The 21676-nt window shown below is 38.2% G+C and overlaps 1 protein-coding gene across 1 annotated transcript in view; it reads right to left on the bottom strand.

Moving 5' to 3' along the window:
• The window catches only part of CSMD3 (CUB and Sushi multiple domains 3), a 669880-nt gene that overhangs the window by 397419 nt on the left and 250785 nt on the right, over positions 1 to 21676 (bottom strand). Inside the window, exon 12 of the mRNA XM_064441769.1 lies at positions 10943 to 11067. Within this exon, the coding sequence (XP_064297839.1) occupies positions 10943 to 11067 (125 nt within the window). The remainder of the gene's footprint in view (positions 1 to 10942; positions 11068 to 21676) is intronic.

The raw sequence follows: 21676 nt of genomic DNA, 5'->3' as shown, positions 1-21676 counted from the left end.
GATTTGAGAACCCTGCCATACAATCTTGATATTGGTTAGTTGTCACTTGCATGGGTGATCGGCTACCTGTTTCTAAAATACAACAAAGAAGAGAAGTTCCACAGGGATACAGATCACTCAGATTAATTCACCATTAACAGATCCTTCTAACATAAGAAGCCTCTTTGAATATAGACATATTTGACGCCTAAGTCTGTAAAAATACATCGGTTACTATTTCAAGTCAAGATTGTGGCAATACAAGCTAGCATCAAATCGCTAGTTGAACTCCCAGCTGCTGTGTTTTGAAGACATTGAAATGTTAGAAGTGTGAATAACATGAAATTAATCATTATCATCTTTTAGAATCAGATCAGTTCCTTTCTATCTTACTTTTGTGTGTTCAGAGGTTTCCGTCCTGGTTTTGGTTCGTTATTCTTCAGCAAGAAATTGTTTTCTTTTTTGGAACTAATCTAAAGGCATGACTTAGATTACTATTCCTATGCAGATAATTCCTATGCAGTTTGAAGATTAGTTCAGATTGCACTTCTGAATATTTTGTACAGTATTTGGAAATATATAAGCATAGAGACACAGTTGTCTAATACCTTCTAAAACAAAAATTACATTTATACTAACTTATGGTCACAGCTGTATATTGAACCCACTTAATTACTTTACTTAGTGACAGTAGTAACAGTTCAGTAAAATACAAACACGAGACCAACAAAATTTGACCCTTAACATTTTTTCATAAAATAGGGAATTTACTACACCTCTCTGGAAGCAAACTCCAACACACCAATATGTCTGATTTACCATTTAGTGTTAATAAGGTTTTTATATGTCTAAGTCGTTACCTTTATTTGAAGAGAAAATTTAAATTTTATTAAAGTATGGAATCAGCTTTTGGTGAGAGACAGAAATCAGTAAAATGGTGGAAAGCTTTTGCCATTCCAATATGCCAAACTGCTTTTCAGATGAGTTTTGCTATTAAATTCAGAGATTTAAATGAATTTTATATTTTAGATTAGTATGAAGAAACAAAAAACATGATCAGTATGGCAAATAATTTAGTTAAGCAAAAATGATACATACAGAGATGCAATTATGAATCTTGCACAAAAATGTGTAGGATAGCAACTCTGTAGTCCTAACTGGTGAGTATCGGAAAACTAGTATGATCAGAAGTGGGAAGAGATATTCTTATGGAGTATGGTTTCTTTTCTGACTTATATAGTATATTTTGAATGGCTGAAATTTAACTTGTCTATATATATTAGTTTATTTAAAATAAATAGAGAACCATGGCAGTTAATGTAGCTTTACAGATCCATAGGAAACAAAAATCTGATATGTCAGTTTAAAAAGAAGTATAATTTTTTAAATTAAAATGTCTCTGGTGTCAGTAAAGGTTTTTCCTTTGTAAAATATATATTGTTGCTTCACACACTTAAAATGTCTAACTTTCTGAGGCGTCTAGTTCTCTATTTCCCTCGTAATTACGAAACACTTTCTGAAAGATAGAAACTTATCCTACCATATAATATGTGTGCTTTCTAACTGCCAAAGAAAATGTGAAAACCACAAAATTAATGTGAACCTACATGGAGAAACTATGAATGACAATTATGCATATGGAAGTATGTCATATAAACTCTAAAGGAGAACAAAGTTTAGTGAAAACAATTAGCTATAATCACATATAAAAGTCAAAATAGAGAAAAAATTAAAGAAGATAATTTTCTTTTTGCAGTCCCTTAATACCAAAGGTGGTACAGCTAAAACTCAAATAAACAGTGTTTGCTTGTTGTATAAATATATATAAACCTCCATCAAAAAAATCTACCGTCATCACCAAAACTGTGAAAGCATAAGAAGCAATGCATTATCCTGACAACAAAGCTATACAAGGGACATTTTCAGTATGGGGAAGCTGATTAAAGATACGCAGTCTATTAAAAATATATAATCAATGTCTGAGTGCGTATAAAAGGCTCAGCTCTACAGGTAAAGCAAGAAAGTTCAGCTTGTTAGAATTCCATGGAAAATCTTCTAAATTAAATGATAAAGTCAGAATTTAATTGGATTTTCAGAAAGCTATTAGCAAGGCCACTCACTCAAAAGTCTAAATAGGAAAAAATGAAAACCAGTCAACTGGAAGAAGATAAAATAATGAACTTAGTAACAATATTTTTCACAGTTCTTGTATACAGAATATAAAAAAACCATAGATGCATGCAGTCTGAAAAACAAGCAAGACCAGGACTCCATGCATAGTCAAAGAGTTATGGTCTCATTGGAATTGTAGAAATGCAGTGTGACACTTGGCTGGAGTACTGCAATGGATAGTTACAAGCTATTCAGGAGATGCAGAGGGTAGAAGTCGTGTGTCTTTATGTAAAAGAGAATGTTGAGTGAATGGACTGTGTCAACAACGAAAGGATGGTTCTGTAGAGAGCCTTTGTTTCAAAATTAGCAAGATATCCATCAGAGGAGATCTAATTGTAGGTGTCTGCTACAGAACACCTGCTCAGGACCAAGCCTTCTGCAAATAACTCAGAGAAGCCTTGGTCTGCAGGCCCTAGTTCTCCCAGGGGTCTTCAGCTACCCTGATGTTTGCTAGGAAATGCACTGTGGTGCAAAAGCAATCTGGGAGATTTCTGTAGTGAACTTTGGACAACTTGCCAATACAGTTGCAGAATATGTCAAATAGGAGTGCTGCCTTTTTAGACCTACTGTTCAAAAATAAGAAAGATTTGTTTGGAGTCATGACCCTCAATGTGGGGCTTCGCTGCAATGACCATAGCATCATAGAGTTTCAAATCCTAAAGGACATAAGAAAGACAAGTAGCAGAATAAAGACTGGACTTCAGAAGTCCAGTACAACTGAACCAACCTGGTTGCCTCCTATGATGAAAAAAACCACAGTCAGTGGATGAGAGGAGAGATATAGACATAATTTACCTTGAATTTAGGAAGATGTCTGACAGTGACCTTCAACACCTTCTTCACAAACGCTTAAAGCATGTTTGGGGTGAATAGACAGACCACAAGATGTTTGGAAAACTAGCTATACCGCAGAGTCCAAAGGATGGTGGTCAAAGGCTCAAAGTCAAAATGGCAAACAGTTATGTGTGGAGTTCCTCATGGGTCAGTAATGGGTCTGATAATATTCACTATCTTTAAAACTGATTTGAATGTTGGGGTTGAATGCACACTCACCAAGTTTGCAGAGGGAGGAGAGGTAATTGTACCAGAAGAAAGAGACCCTATAGAGAGAGACCTCAGTGGGCTGGAAGGCTGGGCCAATAAGAATGATATGTGTTTTGGCAAAGATAATTGTGAAGTCCTACACATGGGATAAAATAAGCCCCAGAAGCAGTGCAGATGAAGGCTGACTGTCTGGGGAGCAGTTCTGCTGGAAGTCACCTGGGGTTATCTTGGTGGACAGGAAGCTGAACAGAACTCAGCAATGTGCCTTGGCAGCAAAGCAGGCAAACTCTCCTGGGCTATATCACTAATAACAGAGCCAGCAGATGAAGGGGTGTGATTATTCAGCCCTATGCATTATTTGTTAGGCCATGTATGGAATGCTGTCAATTTGTGGTTCCTCCAGGTTAAGAGAGACAACAAGAGATTGTAAAGGGTCCAGTGGAAGACCACCGGGAAGACTGGAGAACTTGGCAGATTAAAAAAGATTGAATGAACAGGGTTTGTTCAACCTAGAGATCAAACCCTCAAGAAGGAATCTAATCACAGTCCTTTGCTATCCAAAAGGTAGTGATACAAAACAGAGAGATACTCTCTTCACAGAGATGCATGGAGACAGAATAAAAAGTAACAGGCACAAGTTTCTTCAGGAGAAATTCCATCTGGTTATAAGAAAAAAATTCTCTCTTGTCAGAAATATTAAACGTTACAACAGGTTGCTGAGGGAAGTGGTAGAATCAATCCCAATGGAAGTAGTGAGGACTTGTCTTGAGACAGCCATGGAATACCTAATCTAAGGCCCTGCTTGCAACAGGAAATTAGAGGGTTTCCTGATGTCCTTTCCAGCCAAGACTTCTCTGTTTCTTGATCAGTGTCTCAGTATCAAAGGAAAGAACAACTGAATGGGTTTTCACAGAGGTTTGTCCTGGGTCAGGATTATTCAGTATTTTCTTTAACACCTTGGACAGCAGAATGACGTGCATACTTATTAAATCTGCATTTAACAAGGAGCTGGGAAGGACTGTGAATATATTCGCAAACATAATTAGAATGAAAATCAGAATTGAAGAAATGACATTAAAATAGGATGCAGTTCAGTAGAGACAAGTACAGGACAAAGCATAAAAGCAGGAATAATCAATTCACAAGTACAGTATAAAAAGCAAGTCATTCGGCAGCCAGTCTTCAGGGGTTACAGTAGCTCAGAAATATAACCCGAGGAAAAATTATCCTACTGTTATGAAAAGACAATCAAACTGGAAGATATGTACATAATTATAGGTAGAAAAATGTGTGGAAATGCAAAAAAATTATCCTCCTCTCCACTGAGCAGTGGGAAAGCCCCTTCTAAAATACTAAGCTCATTTTTAGAAACTATATTTTAAGAAAGACACAGACCCGCTGGGAAAATTATGAAAAAGCCTGGAGGTCTATAAATATGACCTGTGAGGAAGGACCGACTGAACTGCTTTTGGTTAGTCTAAAGAAGAGCAGGTATTCTTGACGTACACAATAAGCCATTGAAAAGGTGAATTAAATAACCTGCTATATAAGTAGAAGCACCTCTTGAAATAAGTTGTTTAAGTACAGCAACAAAGGTTCACATTTGAATTAGAAAAATTCTTCTACTTACAAGGCTAATGAAGAACTGGAATGCTTGGGTAGGATCTAAGAACACTTTCCTTGGAAACAAATTATGTTAGACAAACATCTCCCGGGAATAAATACAACAAGAGTAAAGTAGTGCTGACCTGTTAGGATCACTTTCAGCACAATTTATCTATGATGCTTTACCTCTATATGTGGGTGTTTGTATACATATACACATACATTGTTAGCATCACATTTAAGAGGTCAAGTACATGTCTGCATTTTGGAGAGAAGTGAGACAAGGGTGGATTTTTTGAAAATTTGCTATAGGTAAGTAGCATTTATAAAGGCAAGGTCTAAAATTAATGATGTACATTCTGTTTGCATATCCATGTTAATCAAACTGATGTTTACAATCTATCAAATGAAATATACTGGGTTTGTGAATTCACTGTTGTTTTAAAAATCACTTTAGTCAGTGAAATGAACCGACCAAAATAGCAATATGAAGCAAAAAAGCTGTATTATAAATTTGTCAGAACCCAATTAAAATACTTAATATAATTTGTTCCTTTTTCTGCTAATAATCCAGATTACTTTGTTGCCTGCCTATTACTTGGATGATCATGATTTAAACTATAAATCGTGTCTCTCCTTTAGTTTTCTCAGATATAAAGAATTATTTCAAAACCACTTTTCTTTCTACAGATTAGATGAGCGTTTCCAAAATACTGTACTTGTTGCAGAACTTGTTGCTGACTTGCCAGCAGACTTATAAAAGGCAGCATTCATAAATGTTTCACAGGCTCTGAGAAAAAAGCAAGCAGAAAACAGGAGCGGCAGGCATGAAAATAAAAAGGCTAATCGACCAACTGTGAATAGATCTATCTGTTTCGTTTCCTGAAACGTAAATGAAAGGAAGAGATTTATCAACTGGCAAATAGTTTCATAAAGTAGATAATTGTCTCTGCTCAAGCAAGCTGGCTTTGCAATAATGGCATTACCCTGTAGGGGAATACCGAATCCCATGGCAGATAAATAGTAGGGTCTCAATCTTGAAGTGTTTAAACTTTCTCTCTTGTATTAAGTCACAGAGAAAATGTAAGAAGTCATGTTATTACAGCCACATGTATTAAGCATTTCTTGGGATAAAAAATAACAACTGCAGAAATGTTTATCTTTCAAATAACGGACTTCAACTGTAATTCAATGTACAGTAAATGCCTGGGTACAGATTCTCATGTCATCTTTTGAACATTATTTTTTCTTTCTCAGGAAGGAGGGGAAGACATTGTTTATTCTATTGTCCTGTAACAATGGTATGCTACAAGATCTGAGTGAGGCAAATTAAATTGGAACAAATTTTAAAATCCCCAGTTTTAAGCTTTCATGATATATTGATCTCAAAAAAAAAAAAAAATCCAGCTAAAAAAAAGTGTCTGAGAGGATGAATCCACTTTAAAATTTTAATGGAATGTAGAGATCGAGCAGTTAATTTTCAGCCACTGCTTATGTTAATGCGTCTGGCTGCCTACAACATAAAGCCATACTTTCCTCATAGCTCCAAATTCTAACTTCTTTTCAATATACCTTGTCCTTAAATCACAATGGCGCAAATGCCTTGATTTTTTGCCATATTTCTTCAGCAGGTCCATCTACCTGAGAAACTGCTATTTTGCTAGGGTGATGGGAGATATAAATTATAAGAAATCTTTAAAAAATAAAAATAAAGATGAAAAGAAAGGATAATTGTTGGCAAATCATAAGATAATCCAACTGCAATTAAATCTATTCAGGATATCTAATGTAACTTTACAATTTTCTTATAGTGTCTTGTAGAATTCGAAAGGGTCAGATATCAGCCAAACCTCCAGAGTAGTATTTTCCTGGAAACTAGTCTAAAGGTCTAAAAGATATTGATCATCTAAAATATTTGCTTATATTTTGGAAGTGATATATCGGTTTTCCTTCCCAAAGTCCTATTATATTTCTCCTGTGGAAATACTTCAAACTTATTCCAAATTCATTTTCATGAATACGATCTTATGCCAGTTCCAGCTGGTGTTACATGATAACTCCTAAGGAGAGTTAATCTGTCACTTTTGGCAGGCCATTATACTCAGCCACTCATATGCCCTATGAGAATAAGTTCTGAGGATTTATGATGTCAAATCAAATGCATCTAGCAGAATTGGGAAGTTCCTGCCCAATTATGGTATACTAATGTACCTAATTATTGATATTCACATGCCATTTTTGAAAAATGTATCATTACTGTGGGATTTTTGGTGTGTGCGCAATATAATTTCTATAAGTGAAGGAAAACAGTTGCAAGCTGTACTGTTCAAATAGGAAACACCACATGATAGACAGCAGCACTTTAAGTAACATTTCATAGAATAACAGTTGAAGTAACTAATATACCACATGTGTTCTTGTTATCTGCAAAGCTGCATCAGTTCACAGGAAAATATTAATTTTTTTGCATAAAATAACATTTATGCATGATTGCATCATGTGTTTGCCCACATGGTCTGCACTCAAACATGCAAGTTCAACAAGGAAATGCACACATATTTTTACAGATACTTTCTTCATGTTACTACACAATATTTATGTTACTTATGCAAAATTCTTTCAAAGTGTTTATTGTATGTTCTGTGCATGAAACTTAGAGGAGACATAATTATTAATCCAGAAGAAATGTTTATATTCCAGTTTTAGTACATCTAAGAGCCTAACTGAAACATCTTGTTTGTCAAAAGAACCAAATTTATAGCACACCGAAGATACTTAAATCAGTAATTTTAATGCAACTAGTGACACCCTAAAGCATTCCATATTTGACAAACTATAATATCTATACCATCTGTCTGTTTTTTCACCATTTGGCATTATATAAATTCCTAATAACTTTCTTAATATCGGTCCTCTTTTTTTTAAGGTGGAATTAGCTAGGTCTATGACGTTGGTGACTGTAAAGAGGTGAAACAGACCTGTTGGTTGTGAATTACATGTTCTACCTATGGTGGGTTTGGATATTTAGTTAATACATATTCTGCAGTTTCACACTTAGATAGAAGTTTGCCAGAACTGTTAGCTTCCATTGGATTTACACTTTCTTTTTCTTTCTGGTTTAGTATTAATGCTTATTTTATCATTTGACACATGTTTACAAACGTGATTTGTAAATTGTTATACAGTGTTAGTTCTAAATATAGCCATAGTGGGAAAAAAAAAGAAAAAAAATGTACTGAAGAATGTGGTTACCCTTTTATGCATAAGTATTTTGATACCTGCTGCTATTCAGAATTCAAAAGTTATACAAAAGTGAAAAGCAATATATTTAACAACCATTTATGCTTGAAGGCCATAGTCCCCAAAAGCTACTGAGCTGCATTTCTAAACTTCAGGTAGCTATGCATACATCTCAGTCTTATGACAGTACTGCTGATAACATTTTGTTATTAAAATTTAAAATTAAAAAAAGCCTGACAGTATGCAACTGTATTTTGGTATTGATAAATGAAATGCTAATTGTGGTATGCTTTCCTTTTAAACTGCCTTTTCAATGACAGATTACTAAATTGTATTACCAAATACATAATACGCAGAGGATAGCAAGTACAGTTACCATTTATTTTAAAATTTATGTGGGTTATGAGAGCCAAGAATCTTTAGAATGTAATTTTATTATGGTTATCATACAAGAAATACATTAATCCTGTCATGCAGCCACACTTGTATGTAATCTTAATGATTTTCTTTTTCATTGATCAGTTTTGAAATCGGGGTGCACCTTCATTTATACAGCACAGGAAACAGGAATTGGAAAAACTGTGGAAAGATATTTAGTCCATTACCCCAGCTCAAGATGAGATTACATGTATTTAAATGGTTCTGTATATATGTATATCTAACATGTTCCTGAAAACTTCTACTCACATACCTAAATATTCTTTACTTCAGAAAGTTTTGCTAGTGTCCCACCATAAACCTTCCTTTGACAATTGTAGCCCACTACATTTTATGCTTTCCCTCTTCTTTCTCCAGATTATTCTTTCTCCAGATCAAACCAGCCCAGCTCTTACCCACTTGTTTACAGTAAGTTGTATTTTAGACAATTTCGATCATGTTTAATATTTTCTTCTGTCCTATTTTCAGTGGTCCACTCCTGTCTTGAAACATCATTTCCATAGTGGAGAAAATCAGGGGTACTCACACTGCATAGCTTTAGGCACCTAAGGTGGGAGATGGGCACTGGTGAGGCCGCACCTCGAGTACTGTGTGCAGTTTTGGGCCCCTCACTACAAGAAGGACATCGAGGTGCTGGAGAGTGTCCAGAAAAGGGCAACGAAGTTGGTGAAGGGTCTGGAGAACAAGTCTTATGAGGAGAGGTTGAGGGAGCTGGGGTTGTTTAGCCTGGAGAAGAGGAGGATGAGGGGAGACCTTATTGCTCTCTACATCTACCTGAAAGGAGGTTGTAGCGAGGTGGGTGTTGGTCTCTTCTCCCTAGTAACAAGAGATAGGATGAGAGGAAATGGCCTTAAGCTGCACCAGGGGAAATTTAGAGTGGACATTAGGAACAACTTCTTCACTGAAAGGGTTGTCAGGCATTGGAACAGGCTGCCCAGGGAAGTGTTTGAGTCTCCATCCCTGGAGGTGTTTAAAAGAAGGGTAGATGTGGTGCTTGAGGATATGGTTTAGTGGTGGACTTGGCAGTGATAGGTTAGTGGTTGGACTCGATGATCTTAAGGGTCTTTTCCAACCTTAATGATTCTATGATTCTATTTAATCAGCTGTGTCTGACAACCTCCCCCAGTGAGTGACCCACAGACAAGACTAATAGATGCTGTCACACCTAATTTAGGATATGTGAATACACTGAAAAACTCTAGTAGATAAAGCCTTACCAGTTTAACTATAAATAAAGCTTCATTTATGTGCATTACATGATTTATTCTGCTATTCATGTGTATCTCTGTGTGTGTATCCCTTCAGCAATTTCTAGTAATTATACATACATATAGTACACAGTAGTAGGATATAAAATGTTGTTGTTATGTATATTTATACATATAAACCTAAACTTTTTACTTGCTTCTGTGATATGCTGTTATTGACGCATATACTGTCGTGATCCATCGTAAACTTATTTCTGCAGCAGTAACACCTATTATGGTTTTCTTCATCTCAGATTTGGCTAGCTACCTACATCTGGCACTTCATTCTTATCCATAGTGAGTACCATTTAGACTGTCCTGGTATTAGGCAAAAAAAAAAAAAAAAAAAATCAATGTAATTTTCCAGCTTTTGTGGGTTTCTACTATACATCATCTGGACACCACCCTAAGATTTTTTCCCCCCTTTCACTGTTCAGAAACATCTCACAGTTTTTTTCTGGACACTAGTAAAAGTATCCATAGCCTTGAATTACAAGATAAATGTTCCTTCTGTTTCCCATACACAAGTGTTCTCTGTGAACAAACTGTACTCTTTGATATTAGGCTTTGATTTTATGCCAATTTACATGTATATGCACACACTAATATTTTCATTATAATTACTTACATATATATATATATATATAAAGTATATATACACACACTAATAATTCCGTTCCTTGATTCAGGTATTCATCATACTTCTTGCCATACTATTTGGACATCAAATATATTAAGAGAATGACTTTGTGCTTTTCTTCTATTTTTCTGTATTTTTTTGTCATTTATCCATTTGGTCAAGGTTGAACCCATGTATAGACTTACTTCTCCAGTCCTTACCAAAACTGCATTCAAGTCTTTCTCATCTGCTTAGCAAAAATGTAATGAAGATGCTTCATAAACTACTGATTGTATATTGAATCAATGCAATTTTTAAATCCATCCTGGTGCATCTTAATATTTAACATGTGATAGTTTTTCATCAGATCATTATGAAGTGAACTTCATAATGTAAGTTCCCAAGTAAACTAAAGCATACTGAAATACAGACAAAGTTCATATTAAACAAGGGTATAGATGAGACCATTTTTACTAATAAATTGGGGACACAAGGACTAAAACTTGAGGTACTTACAAAATATTAATAGGATTGGCTATCAAAAAATAGATAGATGTAAAATGAACAAATCACTATAAGAGTAAAATTTCCTCTTTACCTTTACATACAGGTCTATGATCACTCCATGCAGCAAAAACTTCAGCTATCCTCTGACAGGTGATACTTTTTGAACCTTGTAGCACATAATCTTCATCGCAGGAGAAGTGTACCGTTGCTCCCAAGCTAAAATCAAACAATGACATAAAAAGAAGAAGCATTTTTTTACAAATAGGTATCAGTCAATTTTTCCATTCTTTTAGGTATGATGGTCCTGACAAGCAATACAAACTTGTAATCCAGTAAATATGACTTTTTGCTCTTAGTAGTAAAAGGCTGCAGGCTATGTACTAACCTGACATTGCACAACATTCAGTCCTCTCTGGGCTTGCTTTGGCCAGAGCTGGTTTACCTCCTTTTAACAGTCATCTGGAGGTGAAGTGACTATTTTCTGACCTTACTTCTGACTTCGATATAGTAAAGGTTTGACAAACCTGGGCACTGTGTAACACATAGTAGCTGTTTATGTTAACTGAAGCTATGAAACAATGAGAAAGAGGTACAAGGAAATCACCTAGAAGAGGAGCCAAATGTCAGCTGCAAGACTGAGGAAGAAATCCCCACTATAAATGCTGTATTCCTCCCAGTGAAAATCTCAGGATACAGATGACTTGCTGTAAATGTGCCCCAACCCTGATTCTTGTTGAGGAAGTCTGGTCCTTTTGACTTTAGAACCAGAGGGGCATTGGAAGGGGGAGCACAATATCAGAGGAAAGGATTAGATATTAATAAGATCCTTGTATTTAAAAAATGATATATTATTATTAAGACTTTCCTGTATTAATTTGGACTTAGTAATAGTTGTTCTTTATGTTTTGATTAGTAGATTAACATTTTAATTAGGGTAGCAGTAAAGTCTTGGCTCCATGTAAGTGGTGTGTTTTCTCTTGTCAGTAACAAGATTCTGAATGTACAGCTACTAGACAATGAAAGTTAAAAGGTGAATATGAACATTTGCTCCTTTAACTGGTGTATGTTTCTCAAATTAATGGAAGAATATAAAAGAATTCTAAAAGCATCCTTCTAGGTATTTAGCTGTGATTGTTTATGAATTGATAATGCTGACTTCAAAAGATTTTGTACTTTTCCATATGGAGCTGACATTTGGTGTTGCAAACTTGGCACAGAACAAAACAGGAAATAAGCCCAGAAAAAGCTTGTTTTGTTTGTTTGGTTTGGTTGGTTATTTTATGTTTTTCTGAGGGGAAGTTTGGGGTTTTTCTTCAGTTTGGAAGAATTTTAAAAATCAGTACTTAAATGGGCATTATGAGATAAATGTTCTTCTCCTTTAATATAATTTCTGTTTCAAATCTTGATTACAGTTGAAAATAGTCAACTTATCAGGCCTTTCTCTGACATCAGATTCTTACATGTCATAATTTCAGCTTGCTGGTTTTAAAGGCTTGTCTGTCACAGTTGTAAAATATTTCTATAAACTGTGGACAACCTATAGTATCATAAAGACCTTCAGAGAGCACTTTTTACTTTATCAGTTGCTAAATGATTGCCATTTTGGTTTTTAATTAAAAGGTGGTGTTATTATTTATCCTAGTCGTTATATAAGACAGATGAGAAAGAATCATAAATCTGTGATTTAGTGTGTTACCTCATGCTTGTGCCAAAAATGAATGGCATTTGGGAAATAGCCTTCTTTTCCCCTCTAATTAAGAAGGAATAAAACAAAAAACTAAAGCAGAGATGTTATTGAAGAAATTCTGGCAAGAGTCAGGTAAACTAAAAATTAATGTTTGAAAATCTCATGTATGTTGACACTGCATTTTTTAGTGAAGTGTATTTTGTAAGTGGAATTTAGAGGAATATCATCACTTTTATCACCCTTATAGTGGGTACTGATAAAACTTTATGTTTTGGTATTAAAAACATGTGATGAAGGATATTTTGTAAGTGGAATTTGGAGGAGTATCATTGCTTTTATCACCCTTATAGTGGGTACTGATAAAACTTTATGTTTCAATATTAAAAAACATGTGATGAAACCTTGCAGAAAAAACTCATACAGAATTATTTACCAAACTCCACAATGATCGTGTAAAGATATTTGCATGCACTAGCATCTTACAATAAAAAAAATACAACAAAACAGAGTATTTTGAAAAGGCTTCCAAAAGGAAAACGTCATAAAAGTGGAAAAGCACAAATTCCTTTCCTTCATTATCCTTATTTTCATATAGCCTAATATTAACAAGTATTTCCTTTATATGTAATAGCTAACACAAATTACATGAACAATGGTATTCCCTATTCTAGGCACAGCTAATACTATGCACGTTAGTGAATGTAAAGCACTAGGGCACAAAGACCCATTCATAATCTAAGTATGAGGTTGATGATATTCTGTGAAAACAGAAGAGCAGTGCTTATTCATGGGGGAATAAGGGAAACGCTGACATAAAAGCAAACAGCATGGTAAATTATTTTTAATGACATTTGTCATTGTACTTTTGTTACAATTTCCCAATTATTTTGTCTATACATATCTGTACATATATATCTGTATATGAGGCTTTTAAAAATCAGTTTAGAAATCTGAATACCTCAAAACTCCATAAGGTTTGATATTCTCTGCTAATTGTTCTATAACTGACCAGAAGAAGACACCTTTCTCTTCTGGAGCCAGGGAAGCCTGAGGAATCACAGAGCGGCCCACCAGGTCCCAGCAGCTCTCGCGAGGGAGGCTGATGCAGCCTGGGCTTTGCCACGAGCAACCGCGGGAGATTTAAACAGCCCAGGAGGGCGAGTGACCAGGATGGGCAGCCAGGGCATGGCGCAGCAGTTTGTGCAGCAGTTTGCATAGGCAGGGCGAGCATGGAGGGTGCTGTATGCCACCTACAGCTTACAGCCTACAGCTCAGGGAAGGACTCTAGGTCTCTGCCAGGAAGGTAGACACTTGCTGCAGAGCTAAAACAAGTGTTCCCATGGTGAAAGCCCCAGAGAGGTCTGATGCATCCACCCAGATGGAACTGGTAAGGAAGGAGGCTTCGGTACAGGTGGTAGGTTGCAACAAGTGCCCTGCCCCTTCTTCTGGTGTTAAAGTAAGTACCTGCACAAGGCGTGCACAGGTTGATGATCTGCTGTGCCAGGTGGCTGAGTTGCAGGAGATAGTTAAAAGTCTGCATAGTATTAGTAGAACTGAGGCAGAGACAGATAGGCGGCCCCAGAACCATGCTTCCATAGCAGACACCACTGAGGAGGAGGAGGCACCTTGGACCCTGGTGACCCGCAAAAGAAGGGCTCTGCCTCAGCCCCTACCTCCCAGTATCACCACCAGCAACAGATTTGTAGCTTTAGCAGCTGCAGACACCCACAAGCAAGGTCCACAAGGTGCAACTGTACCAGCAGCACAGAGTGGATACCACAAAAACAAGAGAAGAGCACTCGTAGTGGGTGACTCTGTTAAAAGGCAGTGAGGCACCCATCTGCCAACCTGACAGGGAGTCACAAGAGGTTTGCTCCCTCCCGAGAGCTAAGATCCAAGACATCACTGGGAGGGTGCCACAACTTGTCAAAAGCACTGATTACTACCCTCTGCTACTCTTCCATGTGGGCACAAATGATGCTGCAAGCCAGGGTTGGGCCAGAACTAAGCAAGACTATAAAGCTCTGGGAAAGCACGTGAAAAATATTGGTGCCCAAGTTATCTCTTCCTCCATATTAGCTGTTGGAGAAAATGGGCACCTAGAAATAGGCAAATAATACAAATCAACTCCTGGTTACACGGCTGGTGTTGATGTGAGGGTTTTGACTTTTATGACAACGGGATGTTCTTCAGCAACCTTAGGCTGCTAGGGAGGGATGGAGTCCACCTGTAAGGAAGGGGCAAGGGAATCTTTGGCAGCAGGCTGTCAAACTTGGTGAGGAGGGCTTTAAACTGAGGAACTCTGGGGGAGGGGGACAAAATGGCAATGCTAATGCCATCACACACAATGGGGGAATAAGACAGGACAACCTGAGCAGTGATAAACATACTGTAGCAGCCTCATGCAATGGCAACCAGGAAACCAACCACCTCAAGGGTTTGCATGGCTACAGTGGGTCCTTGTACACCACTCCAGGGAAACCTGTGTGCTCAAGCACCTTTTTTAAATGCCTGTACTCCAATGCACGCAGCATGGGGAATAAACAGGAGGAACTAGAGATCTGTGTGTAGTCACAGGGCCATGATCTCACTGCAATCACAGAGACATGGTGGGATAGCTCGCATGAATGGAATGTGGTCATGCATGGCTACAGGCTTTTCAGGAAAGACAGACCAGCAAGGCGAGGTGGGGGAGTTGTTCTTTATGTGAGGGAGCAACTGGAATTCATCGATCTCTGCATTGGAGTGGAAGGAGAACAAGTTGAGAGCTTGTGGGTAAAAATTAAGGGACAGCCAAATATGGGTGACACTGTTGTGGGCGTTTGCTACAGGACACCTGATCAAGAAGAGGAAGTTGATGAAGCCTTCTACAGACAGCTGGAAGTAGCCTCACAATTGCAGGCCCTGGTCCTCATGGGGGACTTCAACCAGCCTGATATTTGCTGGAAAAGCAACATGACGAGCCATGCATGATCCAGAAGGCTCCAACAGAGCATCGAGGACAACTTTTTGATGCAAGTGGTGGAGGACCCAATGAGGAGAGATGTGCTGCTCAGCCTTATCCTAAAACAAGGAAGGTCTGGTTGAGGATGTGAGAGTTGGGGGTAGCCTTGGCTGCAGTGACCATGAAATGATTAAGTTTAGGATACTGCGAGGTAGAAGCAGGGCAATGAGTCAGGTTACAACCTTGGACTTCAAGAGGGCCAACTTTGGCCTCTTCAAAGACCTGCTAGGAGGAATCCCATGGGCTAGGGCTCTGGAAGGCAGAGGGGTCCAAGAGGGCTGGACAGTATTCAAGGACCACTTCCTCCGAGCCCAAGATCGGTGCATCCCTATGGGGAAGAATTCAGGCAGAGGAGCCAGGAGACCTGCATGGATGAGCAAAGAGCTTCTGGAGAAACTCAAGTGGAAGAAGGAGGTTCACAGTATATGGGAAAAGGGACTGGCCACTTGGCAGGAAGACAGGAATGTTGTCAGGGTATGCAGAGATGTGACAAGGAAGGCCAAGGCCCACTTGGATCTAAATCTGGCAAGGCATGTCAAAGATAACAAGAAGGGCTTATTCAAATACATCAGCAGTAAAAGGAAGACTGGGGATACAGTGGGCCCACTGCTGTACAAGAAAGGGGCCCTGGTAACACAAGATGCAGAGAAGGCAGAGTTACTGAATGCCTTCTTTACCTCAGTCTTTACTGTTAAGACTGGCCTTCAGGCATCGTAGCCCTTAGAGAAAGGAGGACAAACCTGAGGAAAGGAAGACTTACCATCAGTTGAGAAGGATTGGTTCAGAGATCACCTATGCAAACTGGATCCTCGCAAATCCGTGGACCCCGATGCAATTCACCTGTGAGTGCTGAGGGAGCTGATGGGTGTTCTTGCTGAGACACTCTCCATCGTCTTTGAAAGGTCATGGAGGACAGGAGAGGTGCCCAAGGACCGGAGGACAGCAAATGTCACTCCAACCTTCAAAAAGGGCAAGAAGGAGGACCTGGGGAACTATAGGCCAGTCAGCCTCACCTCCATCCCTGGAAAGGTAATGGAAGAGTTTGCTCTGGAAGTCATCTACAGGCATGCAGAAGAAAAGAAGGTTCTCAGAAATAATCAACATGGATTCACCAAAGGAAGATCATACTTGACCAACCTGATAGCCTTCAATGACCTGGAGGATGGGACAGAGTGTAACCTCAGCAAGTTTGCTGATGATACCAAGCTAGGAGGAGTGGCTGATACACCAGCAGGCTGTGCTGCCATCCAATGAGACCTGGACAGGCTGGAGAGCTGAGCTGAGGGGAACCTCATGAAATTCAACAAAAGCAAGTGCAAGTTCCTGCACCTGGGGAGGAACAACCCCATGCACCAGTACATGTTGAGGGCTGACCTACTGGAAAGTGGCTCTGTTGAGAAGGAACTTGGAGTGATGGTGGACAAGAAGTTGACCATGAGCCAGGACTGTGCCCTTGTGGCCAAGAAGGCCAATGGTATCCTGGGGTGCATAAAAAGTAGTGTGGCAGCAGAGCCAGAGAGGTTATCCTCCCTCTCTATTCTGCCCTTGTGAAGCCACATGTGGAGTACTGTGTCCATTTCTGGACAGTTTAAGAAGGACAGGGAACTCATTGAGCAAGTCCAGCACAGAGCTACCAAGATGACCAGGGGACTGGAACATCTCCCTTATGAGGAAAGGCTGAGAGACCTGGGTTTCTTCAGCCTGCAGAAGAGAAGACTGGGGGGGGATTCCATCAACACTTAAAAATATCTAAAGAGTGGGTGTCAGGCGGATGGGACTAGGCTGTTTTCAATAGTGCCCAGTGACAGGACAAGGGGCAATGGGCACAAGTTGGAACACAGGAAGTTCGACCTCAATATGAGAAAAAACTCCTTTCCTGTGCGGGTGCCAGAGCAGTGGCACAGGCTGCCCAGGGAGGCTGTGGAGTCTCCTTCCCTGGAGACATTCAAAACCCACCTGGATGCAGCCCTGTGCCCCCTGCTCTGGGTGGACAAGATGATCTCCAGAGGTCCCTTCCAACCCCCACCATTCTGTGATTTTGTCATTCTGTAATTCTGTGATTCTTTAATTAATTACCTGTGTACAAAAGGAATCATTTGGGTTTTTTCTTTTTCTATTTTGGTACATTTCCTTGAAAATATTTCCTCTTAATTTGGTGACTGGTAAATTACTATACTATCAATACTGAAGAGTGGCAGGGCATTTCATTCTAACTCAAACCTATCAAAATATCAGCTCATAAACTCATTGATTTCAAAGATTTCTGCCTTGATTTACATTTACATTCAAACAGGACCTGAATTAACTCTTTTTCTGGGATAATGCTCACTGTAAGTGCTTTTGTATTTTAGTTAAGATACAGGGTGACTTTTGTTTCATAACATGCTTTTTGTATCGAATATTAGCTACCAGATTTTAGCATCAGATCTTTGTTTAAAATTTTTCTTAATGTATAACCTCTCAGAGGATCTCAGAGGTTTTCGTAACCGCCTGTGCCTTGAAAAATTACTTTTTACATACACATGGCTTACAATACTTTGTTCATCCTGTGTATGCAGTCTTCTGGATATTTTAAGATTAAACATGGAGTAGCTCACCAAAAGTCCATGTCATAGAAACTATGTTATTGTTATCTGACCCTCCTCAGACAGATGCCATAGATCTCTATCCCATTTTCTAGCTTTTGCTATGTTACCTATTTTTTAAAAAATTAGTTTATATATCTCTCTAAACAAAGCCTCTGTACTGGCACAGTTCTTCATTTATCTAAATAAATTATTTAAGACTCCTTTATAACTCTTTAAAACTGGCACTTTTGCAGAGATTGGAAGAGGTGTGAGGGTATCACTCAATAGTGATAGGATATCACTATTGATTTGGCTGGGATCTTCAAATCTGGGTTTGATCCCACAAGGTATATTCTGCAGGGTTTGGCTTGTAAACAATGAGCCCTGTCTTTCTTGGACTGTAGATTCCATGAAAAAATAGAGGAAGATATTGTTGTTGACAGAATATCAGATAATTTGAGGACTGTGTTACAGGCCAAAGGGGGATTCTTGGTAGGATGAAGTTGATACCTATTGCATGTCCAGAGGAACTGAGGACGTATGGGAGGTCTGATCAAAGCCTGCTGGTATGTTAGAAGTACAGACTGTGGAGAGAGAAAAGCAGATCATGGAAGCTGTTTTGGGGGGACTTGTCCCTGGAGTAATCTACCTCTGAATCGTGGGCCAGTATTATTTTAGAGAAAGCTGGCAGAGTAGTCCAAAACAAAGTGTGGGAAATATTGACAGAAAAATAGTGTAGACAATTAAAGGCAGTTTGGTTGCCTGACTTACATTTTATCCAAACTTCTTACCAGATGAAACCCCTTAAAAGTTTGTGTAGACTATAGCTCTTTTGTAAATCTCAAGAGAACCGAAGCATGATATAGCTATGAAGTTGTTCATTATTATATTCAAAAAATAGTGCTCCATGTAACAGTGCTCAACATCAGCAAGGATTTTGATACCATCTCTTGCAGGAGTGTCTTTTAGGAGCTGACAAGATATGCACTCAGTGTATAGGTTCAAACTTGGCCTGGCAGCCATGTTCAAAGGGTAGGAATCAATGGCTTAATATTCAGCAGGTGGCCAGTAACAAGCTGAGTACGAGGAAGTCAATATGTGGCCTTATGCTGTTTAATATTTTCATCCTCAACATTGATGGTGAGACAGAATGGTCTCCTGGCAAATTTATAGGTCATACTAAACTAGGAAAAGTAGCTGACACACTGAATAGCAGAGTTTCAATCCAGCCAGTTGACAAAGTTGAGTACTGGGCCAACATAAATCTCATGAAACTCAACAAGTAGAGGTACAAATTTCTGCACTATTGATCATAATGTGTTCTCATTCTGAATAAAAGAAACTGTATAGTCAACTACATTAGAAGTTGTGGCAGCAAATCAAGTGAAATTTTTACTCAGCTGGTGAGGCTGTATCTGCAATATTAAGCCCAGTGTTTGGTGTCCCACTTCAAGGGAGCTACTGATAAAAACTCTAGAGCATTTGGAGGTTAGAGGCTTAAAGCACCTGACCTACAGTAAAAAGTTGAGGCAGCTAGGCTTAATTAGTCTGACAAAGAGGAAGCTAAGGTACTAATAGCAGACCATAACTACTTCAAGAACCATTACAAAGGTAATGAAGCCAAAATGTTCTTAATGTGACAGACTATATACAAGGGGCAGTTTAGGAGATTCAGGTTTTACATTACAAGAAACTTCTTCCATGAAAGGCAGGGGAGAACTGGAACAGCATAGGCAGCCTGTTGTAAAATCTCCATTCTTAGGAGTTTTCAGGATTTGCTACACAAAACCACAGCTGATCTGATTTAGTGTTGGCATTAGTCCTGCTTCAGGCAGGAGGTTGGAGTTGATGCCCTCTCAAGGACCCTTCCAATCAATATTTCTATGATTCACTCAAGCTGTTAAATTTATTTTGAACTCATATAAAGCTTTTGCATCTACAACATACTGTGCTAAAGCAGTTCATAGTTTCAAAAATGCATGCTTGACCTGTGTCTCTCAGTAACTTTATCTGCCAATTTCTATTTTTAGTAGGACAAAAGGTGATTGCCATTAGGTTTGCATTTTCAGGAAAATAACTCAAACTTTGGATGTATTTTCATTAGAAAAAATGTGTGAGTAAGATAATTATACAAATTTGAGAAAACACTTTAATCTCCTATCTCTTTTTGAAGTCTCTATCATCTGCCCCTAATTTGGGATCCCTCTTTAAAGAAAAGAAACTAAAATCAATAAGAAGGAGCCTAAAGGAAGCTATAGAATCTCTAAAGGATGCGAAAGAGCAGGTTTAAAATGTTGAACTTCATATGAAGTTTATACTGAATAGTATTGCTTTAGCACTTGGCTTACATGTAACAAAGTCATTTTAGAACCTTTTCCTCCATTGTTTGATATATTCTTTAAGTCATTATTGAACAAGAATCTATTATGCAAGAAATCAAGATGTCAAGCTCAGCTGTAACAATAAATTATATTATTCTGCATTTTGAATTAACATTTCTCTTGTAAATTTTGTGGTGGATAGGTAGACAGACTAGAAGAAGGAGATAATGCAGTTTGGATTTTTGCACTTATGTGCAGGAAAGACATCTGAATTTGTACACTGCAATACCATTCTTGTTTCTGTGGAATTAACTGAAAAGTCATGTATACATTAAAGCATATTAAAAAGTAATCTCCAAGATTCACATCTTTCTGTCATATTAACCTATTCTATCCACATCACCAACTGATAAAGTTTTTGCCATAGGGAAAAAAAAAGAAAACACAAAACCACACTGATAAACATCTAAATATCAGCTCTTAAAGTCTGTCTGTGTCTAAAAATTAAATTAATACTAGGATACATCTTAAAGCTAGTCTAAATAAATAATCAGTATTGCAGCACATGATATATTCTCCATCTGCCGTAAAAGAAACTAAAGCTAGATGTATGCTTTCAAGACTATGCACAGGGAATCAGATCTTTATAACCTAGCAACTTTCTACACAACACTGATCCATAATTTTTTATGTGCAAGCTACAGATAGAATCAACCGTAGTCTCTTTGAGCCACAGTAGGAGAGTTGAGCTAAGCCACAGTATCTGTCCCAAGTTATGAGCACACATAGGAACATTTTTGTAGATCAGTTAATACAGTACTTGGAAATATTACTGCAAGATGTTAGGGCCTCAAAATATAAAGTTAGAATATCTAAATCTTCAAAACTTCTGGTCAAGAAAAATCCTTACCATGTGCTGACAAAACTAAAGTGATGACTGAATTTCAGTTGCAGATTTATTCCCAACAATCTGGAGATGATTGGTAATTCTGCTTAAACAGTTCTTAAGGTGTCACCTTTTCCCACAAGGCTTGTACTGTCAGAGGCTTCTGCTTGACGAAGGAACCAATTAACTGCTGATAAATGAAACATAATACTACCCTTTAAACTAGCCTCACATCTCAGGATGCAAATCATCTGAGTTTTGCTCAATTTTCGGGATGTCTGGCTTGAAGTGTCAGAGTCTAAAAGCTCACCTTGCCTCTCTGCAGAGAAGGGTATGTGATTCAGAGGTGGTTTAAGGAAA

The sequence above is a fragment of the Phalacrocorax carbo genome, chromosome 2 (genome assembly GCF_963921805.1).
Source record: "Phalacrocorax carbo chromosome 2, bPhaCar2.1, whole genome shotgun sequence".
Taxonomy (NCBI): domain Eukaryota; kingdom Metazoa; phylum Chordata; class Aves; order Suliformes; family Phalacrocoracidae; genus Phalacrocorax; species Phalacrocorax carbo.
This window is presented reverse-complemented; position numbering and strand designations above follow the sequence as displayed.